We start from the raw sequence: 8,530 nt of genomic DNA on the forward strand, positions 1-8,530 counted from the left end.
GGAATACCTGAACCGTGGGGGAGTTGTTGTAAGTACTCCGTATTACTGTGTTACTTGATCGTGATGTTTATTCTTCTATTCTTCTGCCCCGAGTATATTTATCTACATCCAAGTATCTACCTAAGTAGGTTATGTATTTCCAACATGCCGACAGCGGCGTCGGCGACAGACGGTGGCGACGACGGCCGGTCGGATGTAGCATGAGGGGAGGGGGAACCAGAAATTCGCCTCCCCCTTAACCCAAACCCAAAGCAAGAGGAGGAGAGAGGCAGCACGCGGGCCGGTGCCAGCCCAGCATTGCTCTACTTGGCCCTAGTCCCAGGCACGCGCCCGCCCGGTCCCAGCGACAAGCCACAGCAGCCAGACATAGACAAAGGGAAAATGAAAATGAACAAGATATTGAAATCGTGAAGGCGCACATGTCAAGAAATCTATGATGGATATGTGTGTGTTTCTGTGTACGGCGGGGAGTGAAGTGACATCTTCGAATGGTTGTAGCAGCAGCGAATCAGTGTCCATCTAAATTTCCACAGAGGCGCTCGGCTGTAGATTTCATCTCGTTTGACCGTTTCGCTGTGGTGTCGTGGGACGCGAATGAGATGATGCGTGTTACGACTGACGAGAATTACGTCGGTGGCTTGTTTCCATTATTTGACTTTCTTCAGAATGAGAGAGGGGGGATATTGGTGTTAAGTTAAAGGGGAAGTACGGAGCAGTGAGTACGGAGTACCTGTTTGGGAATGACATCAGGCGGGGAGAGACAGGCGCAGAGACCGTTGTGGTGATCAAAGGGGGAGAGGGAGTAGACGCGGCTTGGTAATGGCTTTTCGTCTTCTCGTTGTTTTCGATTGATTGATCGATCGGTGCTGTAGATGAGTGCATGTGCTGTATACTGTGTAGTGTTGTATCACAATGAGCGTTCAACGTTGCTCGTCTTGTAGGGCTACTGATAGGTGGGGCAAGGGGAAGAAATGAAGAATTGTTGTTAGGGTTCGGTGCAGAGATGTTCCTCGGCTTGTAGAAGTGCAATAATTAGTGAGAGGATATAAAATAATATAAAAGGAGTAGATGCCGAGTATGTTATAGAAATAGCATCGTGGATGGACGGTGCTGGGACGGTGTCGTGTTGGTATGGCGGCGGTTGTAGTCGTAGTGGGGAAGTTGAAGTTACAAGATGGACAAGAAAGGACAAGACAAGCCAGGACGGGAAAAGGCAGGAAAAGACAGATGGGAATTGGGGATGGGAGACCAGGGTCTACCCATGATCAGAGAAGGCAGGGGGCATTTGTAAGGTTGTTCAAATAGTGTGGCGATGGTGGCAATGATGGCGGAGACTTGTAGAATAATAGAGGCAAAGAGGGTGTTGGTATGTATCCGGCATGCCAGAGCGCTGGACAACGCAGCGCCGCCTGACTGGGAAAGAAAGGGTTTACAGTGATAATTGATGATTGCTGGTTAAGCCGCGGATGATCTACCTTTCTGTTTGCGGATAAACGTTGTTCGATATGTATACCGAGTACTGGAGAATGTGAGGCGGTCAATGAGATGGGACGATGGGTGAGCAGTTGCCAGTGAGCAGTTGCCAGTGAGCAGTTGCCAGTGAGTAGCGAGCAGTGAGCACTAAACCCGGCAATGATGGCATGGCAAAGTTGCCCACTCTGCCCACCCAGTGTCCCAGTGCCCCCCAGCGGTGCCAGCGTGCCAGCAGTAACCAGGCTGTACCAGCATTGCCAGTCCAGTGACAACCGACGCCACTCCCTCCACCACTCCATACCACTAGGTCATGACTAGCATTTGATTTAGAAGGTGTCTGTACTCGGCATAACAGAACAACAAGTACTTCTGATGTATGGATAGGTAGAATACGTGGTTGACTGACTGACTGAGTAATTCATAAGGGCAAAAGAAAGAAAAGGGAGAGTGTACGGTGTACTCTGGAGAGTAGTTGTGTATCGTTATTACTGAAAGCGAAAGAAAAGAGGTCAAGAGGTCAAAGAAGGGGTCCGGGTCCGCCTCTTGGGCTAAGACCAGTAAGACTAGAGGCTGCCACACCTGCCTGCCGCCGTTTCCCTAGTGCCTGTAGTGTGCCATAGCGACTGTAGCGTGCCTTCCTTGCTTTTCTTAAACCTCGTGTCTAGTTACTGTACTGTGCACTGCGCTTGTCTTGTCACCACTCACTTAATTAGTTATCGACTCCATATACGAATACGACCACTGATGAGACGAGACGGTGAACCCAGGGAATAGGTACAAGTAATATATCTTCAGGGTTATTCCCATCTCGACCAGCATAAACACATCACAACACAGATTCGCCTCTCGCTAAATCCAACAATTCCATATGATCCTGCCGAGGGAATAGACTCAGGATCTGGATTCAACATCGGTCGATGGGGTGAATGAGTACTCTGTTCTGGCCATCTGAACATTTGTTGTTACCCACGGAGTAATTGTAACCTAGGTATTGCCTGGATAGACACCTCTTTTCAGCATGATAGTAGTGCCAATCCTGCCCAGTTACTATGGGTTATAGAGTAGTGCTTTTTGTCAAGAGAAGGGAGGCAATACTGAATGACCGACGAGGCAACTGTGGCATTGGTGTACTCTGTAGTCAGTCAGTGTACTGTACGGAGTAGTTACTGTGTGTAGAGTGTACTGTAGAGTGTACACTGTAGGTAGTCACGTAGTGTAAAGTGTAGTTTAACTTTGGGTACCGCCTGCCCTTGTCAGAAACCACCTAGGTAGGTAGATAATGCCAGCCAGTAGAAAGAGGGCAGGAGCAGAATCGAAGTGAGGAGGGCACTTACCCTGTATTTCCCACCTGCACCTGCCATCCGAATCCAAATCCCTATAGCGCCCATCATATCCCATCCCATCCCATCCCCTCCGAGAGAAAGAGCGAGTCCGTCCACCCACACCCATCCCATCCCTCCTTCCTCACTAACCACCATTGACCACCTTGACCCTCACCACCACTAACCACTAACCACTACTTCCGCTAGTTACTGCTGCTATTACCACCGCCGCTTGGGCCACCATCGTCCTATTATCCTCTCTGCATTCACGCGGGGACTTGTTTCTACTCCCCTTCGATCTCAGTCATCTCGACTCTCTCCCACGCACATACTCTCCGTACATTCTCTCTCTCATACCCTCTTCCCCCCCCCTCATATTAGCATCACTCTTCACTCCTACATCTAATCTTTCGTCGTCGCATTCCGACACCATCACTCCCACTTCCCCCTTTCCGCTCTACCCTGCCAGCCATTCGTACAACTGCCACCGCCCGTCGAGGCTGTCAACCACCTCCCCCATGAGCATCTAGACAACCACCACCCAGCAACCCGCTTGCACACCACTGCGATGACCTCGGAAACACCCTACATCGAGGCCATAACGAGCGCCATCTCCAATCTCGCAAAGGCTCACGATCCCGCTCACGATGCATCCTTCACGGGCCAGGTCGCCGCCCACGCAAAATCCCAAACCATAACCCTCCCGGGCGCCGATTCCTCCCCCGAGAAGGCCGCCCTCGAGCGTGAACTCGCTTCTCTGACTGCGCGCATCCAGTATCTCGAAGCCAAGGCCAACATCGTCGACCACCACACCTTCCCAGTCACTCCAGGCGAACCTACAAATTCCCCATTCCTCTATGCCCCGGCCCCCAACGCCCGCAACGGCAACTCCCCACACCCACGACGGGGCTCTTCCAAGGACAAGGCCAGTTGGGTCACAAATTGGCTCGCCAGCGGCCGTGACTCAAATGGCGACGAAACCCCCACTGCTGCCCTCACCGAGGAGCAGCTCAACTACCTCCGGGATCATGTGAACAAGCAGGCTGACCAGATACGGAATCAGCGCGAGCACATCGACAACCTGAGTGCCGAGGTGAACAAGCAATTGAGCAGCCAAAACGTCGCCTTCAAGCATGGAATCGAGGACATTGGCGCCCTCAAGCGCGAGTTGGGTAAGCATCAACAGGCCAATCTTGCTTTCCAGAAGGCCCTCCGTGAGATAGGCAACATCGTCACTGCCGTCGCAATGGGAGATTTGAGCAAAAAGGTCTTGATCCACGCCAAGGAGATGGACCCAGAAATCATGAACTTCAAGCGCACCATCAACAAGATGGTGGATCAACTACAGGAATTCGCTAGTCAGGTCACGCATGTGGCCAAGGAAGTCGGCACGGAGGGCAGACTTGGAGGCCAAGCCAACCTACCTGGTGTTGATGGTATCTGGGCAGAACTGACGGACAGTGGTAAGTTGCTCTTTGTCCTCTCTGGAACAAGTAGCACACGCAGGTTCACAATCGCTAACGTACCTAGTCAACGTAATGGCCAACAACCTTACCGAACAAGTGCGAGAAATCGCCGTTGTCACAACTGCTGTCGCTCATGGCGACCTCAGCAGGAAGATTGAGCGACCCGCCCGTGGTGAGATCCTTCAGCTGCAACAGACCATCAATACCATGGTGGACCAGCTGCGATCTTTCGCCACACAGGTCACCAAGGTGGCCAGAGATGTCGGCACCGAGGGAAAACTCGGAGGCCAGGCCGAAATCGAGGGCCTGAAGGGCATGTGGAACGAACTGACCGTCAACGTCAACGCCATGGCGCAAAACCTTACCACGCAGGTCAGAGATATCGCTCAGGTCACGACGGCTGTCGCCCAGGGAAATTTGACACGCAAGGTCGAGGCAGAGTGCAAGGGCGAGATTTTGGAGCTCAAGAACACGATCAATCTCATGGTGGACCAACTCCAGCAGTTCGCGCATGAGGTGACGAAGATTGCCAGAGAGGTCGGATCGGAGGGTAGGCTCGGAGGACAGGCCACGGTGCACGGAGTCGAGGGCACATGGAAAGATTTGACCGAGAATGTGAACGGTATGGCCATGAATCTCACAACTCAGGTGCGAGAGATTGCAGAAGTCACAACCGCTGTCGCCAGGGGTGACCTTAGCCGCAAGGTCAAGGCCGAAGTCCAGGGAGAGATCTTGTCCTTGAAGATCACCATCAATACCATGGTGGACCGACTCAACACCTTTGCCCAGGAAGTCAGCAAGGTCGCCCGTGAGGTCGGCACAGATGGAATCCTCGGGGGACAGGCGCAAGTCGACAACGTGGAGGGCAAGTGGAAAGACCTAACCGACAATGTCAACACTATGGCTCAGAACCTCACCCTCCAGGTGCGAAGTATCTCAGAAGTCACGCAAGCCATTGCCAAGGGTGACATGAGCAGGCGTGTCCACGTCGATGCCGAGGGTGAGATCCGTCTACTGAAGGACACCATCAACGACATGGTTGACCGTTTGGATGACTGGTCTCTTGCCGTCAAGCGAGTCGCACGTGATGTCGGTGTGGACGGCAAGATGGGTGGACAGGCCGATGTGCAAGACATCGATGGTCGTTGGAAGGAGATCACTACCGACGTCAACACCATGGCCCAGAATCTTACATCCCAAGTGCGTGCCTTCGGCGACATCACAAACGCGGCCATGGAGGGCAAGTTCACGCAGATCACGGTGGAAGCCTCCGGCGAAATGGACGAGTTGAAGAGGAAGATCAACCAGATGGTTGCCAGTCTCCGGGAGAGTATTCAGAGGAACACTGCAGCCAGAGAGGCTGCCGAATTGGCTAACAAGACCAAGTCCGAGTTCTTGGCCAACATGTCTCACGAGATCCGAACGCCCATGAACGGTATCATTGGCATGACCCAACTCACGCTCGATACCGATCTCACGCAGCCTCAGCGCGAAATGTTGACCATTGTCCACAATTTGGCGGGTCAGCTCTTGACCATCATTGACGACATTCTCGACATTTCGAAGATCGAAGCCAACCGCATGGTCATGGAGGAGATTCCTTTCTCCCTGCGAGGAACTATTTTCAACGCCTTGAAGTCGCTGGCTTCCAGAGCCAACGAGCGGAAACTAAACCTTGCATATGAGGTCGACAGCTCCGTTCCCGATTATGTCGTAGGAGACTCGTTCAGACTGCGACAGATTATCCTCAACTTGGTTGGAAACGCCATCAAGTTCACTGAACTAGGAGAAGTCAGGGTGGCCATTTCCATGGGCAGGGAGCAGAGCGAGTCTGGTCCCGAACAGTACCTGTTCCAATTCGCCGTCTCTGACACAGGTATCGGCATCCACGGAGACAAGCTCAACTTGATTTTCGACACCTTCCAACAGGCCGATGGCTCTACAACCCGCAAGTTCGGTGGAACCGGTCTGGGATTGTCGATTTCCAAACGTCTCGTCACACTCATGGGAGGACGGATGTGGGTCGAATCCGACTACGGCAAGGGCAGCACTTTCTATTTCACTTGCCGGGTACGCCTCGGAAACCCAGACTTGACCGCTATCCAGCCTGCACTTGCGCCCTACAGCAAGCACACCGTGCTTTTCGTGGATCAAGGCCACACTGGCTTCTCTGAGCAAGTGGTGGAGCATCTCAAGGCACTCGATATCTCACCCATGGTCGTCAAAAATCTCGATGACGTGCCCATCGACCCCAAGCGCACTGCCGATATGCCATTTGACTGCGTGATTGTCGATAACGACAGGACTGCCAGGGAGCTCAGAGTCGCAGAGCGTTTCAAATACATCCCTCTTGTCATGCTCATTCCTAGAGTATCCATCAGCTTGAAGTCCGCCTTGGAGGATGGTATCTCGAGCTACATGACTACGCCATGCTTGCCAATCGATCTCGGCAACGCTTTGATCCCAGCCCTCGATGGGCGAGCCGCTCCTTCTGTCTCGGACCACTCCAAGTCGTTTAATATCCTTCTTGCAGAAGATAACGCAGTCAACCAGAAACTGGCCGTCAGGATCTTGGAGAAGTATCATCACACCGTTACCGTCGCGAATAACGGTCTCGAAGCATACGAGCAGATCCAGAAGAAGAGGTACGATGTCGTTCTCATGGATGTCCAAATGCCTGTCATGGTAAGTTCTATCTGACGCCAACTCCCGCCCAATTACTAACATCGAACTAGGGTGGATTCGAAGCTACCGCGAAGATCCGTGAATGGGAGCGCGACCAGTGCCTTCCCTCTACTCCTGTCATCGCATTGACGGCTCACGCCATGGTGGGTGATCGCGAGAAGTGTCTGGCGGCACAGATGGACGTAAGTGAATCCGACTCGATGTGCTACATGCTGGAACTAATGAATGCAGGACTATCTATCAAAACCCTTGAGGCAGAACCAGCTTATCCAGACCATCTTGCGTTGCGCAACCCTCGGTGGCACGCTCTACGAGCATGAGCAACGCCATTCCATGGAACACATGGCAAGTTCAGACATGAAGGGCAATCCATCTACGTCGACCCCAAAGACGACTCCTAGGAGGCCCCAACTTGAAGCTCGAGGTTTCACCGAGCGGGGCAATACAGCGGCCGCGAGCCCATCGCTCCTCTCGGCCGATCAACAAGATCCAGTGGATAGGGTAAGCACCATGCAAGATCTTAACAACATGAAACCTCACGCTAATCACGATCGTCATAGCTCCTGCTTCGCTCGCATAGTAGCTGAAGATCTCAATGTCCGGATGAAGGATAGACAATCCTCGGCGAGCTTTTCGGTTTCATTTGGAAGACGAACGCGAACACTCATATACGCACCTTTTTGCAGATACCCCATTGCTGAAAACCTAGTACTCACCATGAAGCGCATCATTTGAGACGGTTTTTGGATCGACCATTTACATACAAACACGCGACGGATTCATTTTCCCGTTTCGATACATTTCCTTTTGCTTCTGTTTTTGCTCTTGGCGTTGGGTCTGCCCTCCTTTGCTGCGCACGCGCCACATATTCTTTTCCATGTTGTGGCCATTGGAGGTGTGGCGGGATGGAATATGGAACCTGGATTTCTGGGATTGGGGGGGAAACGAGGGATCTATTCATATCTTTTTTTTATTTCATTGGTAACGGCCTGAATCTTGGAACGTGAGCTCCTAGTGTTTATTCCCAGGGGGAGGGGCGATGCAGATTCGAGGCCGACTTGGGAGGAAGTTGTTAGCTGCCGGGTGTGCAAAGGGGCGACAACGTCGCCGTTGTTGTCCCGCGTGGTTAGATGTTGTCTTTTTTAATTTCCTGTAATCACGCACGCACGCTCGCATCGAATGAATGCATGGCATTGAAACTGAACAAGATGAAGAAAGGCATATATTCTTGTTTATTCTCTCTCCGACTACCACGACCACCATGACCACCATGACTACTATGTACTGAGTGGAAAGAAACAAATGTTCTCAAATCATGCTTCACATGGTATGTGTAAGTCATGTCCTATGTTAATACGCCTACAACCCATCCTATCCCACTGACTTCCTACCAAAAGTGTACCTGTACACGAACATTCCGTCGTTGTTATATAGATCATCGAGTAGCTGGGTGCGTTTGATAGTCAGCAGTAAGAGAGCGAGCAAGACAGAGAAGAAGAAGAAGAAGAAGAAGAAGAAGAAGAAGAAGAAGAAGAAGAAGAAGAAGAAGAAGAAGAAGAAGAAGAAGAAGAAGAAGAAGAAGAA

At 51.9% G+C, this 8,530-nt stretch overlaps 3 protein-coding genes across 3 annotated transcripts in view; 1 reads left to right on the forward strand and 2 right to left on the reverse strand.

The window, feature by feature from the left end:
- Positions 1–1,055: 1,055 nt before the first annotated feature.
- Positions 1,056–1,975, reverse strand: BU24DRAFT_153592 (uncharacterized protein). The gene has a single exon (XM_033521296.1). The coding sequence runs from the start codon at positions 1,770–1,772 to the stop codon at positions 1,266–1,268; it is 507 nt and encodes a 168-aa protein (XP_033385924.1). The 5' UTR covers positions 1,773–1,975; the 3' UTR covers positions 1,056–1,265.
- A 1,196-nt stretch (positions 1,976–3,171) lies between these two features.
- On the forward strand, positions 3,172–7,603 carry BU24DRAFT_153645 (uncharacterized protein). The gene is made up of 5 exons (XM_033521298.1): positions 3,172–4,258; positions 4,326–6,946; positions 6,997–7,128; positions 7,178–7,447; positions 7,507–7,603. Exons 1-5 carry the CDS (start codon positions 3,364–3,366, stop codon positions 7,531–7,533), a joined length of 3,945 nt encoding a protein of 1,314 aa, XP_033385925.1. The 5' UTR covers positions 3,172–3,363; the 3' UTR covers positions 7,534–7,603.
- Positions 7,604–8,194: 591 nt separating this feature from the next.
- BU24DRAFT_153640 (uncharacterized protein) overlaps positions 8,195–8,530 on the reverse strand; it is a 1,127-nt gene continuing 791 nt past the window's right edge. The window contains exon 1 of the mRNA XM_033521297.1: positions 8,195–8,530. This exon is cut by the window's right edge and continues 791 nt beyond it. Within this exon, the coding sequence (XP_033385926.1) occupies positions 8,318–8,530 (213 nt within the window). The 3' untranslated portion in view covers positions 8,195–8,317.

Source organism: Aaosphaeria arxii (assembly GCF_010015735.1).
Source record: "Aaosphaeria arxii CBS 175.79 unplaced genomic scaffold BU24scaffold_3, whole genome shotgun sequence".
NCBI lineage: Eukaryota > Fungi > Ascomycota > Dothideomycetes > Pleosporales > Aaosphaeria > Aaosphaeria arxii.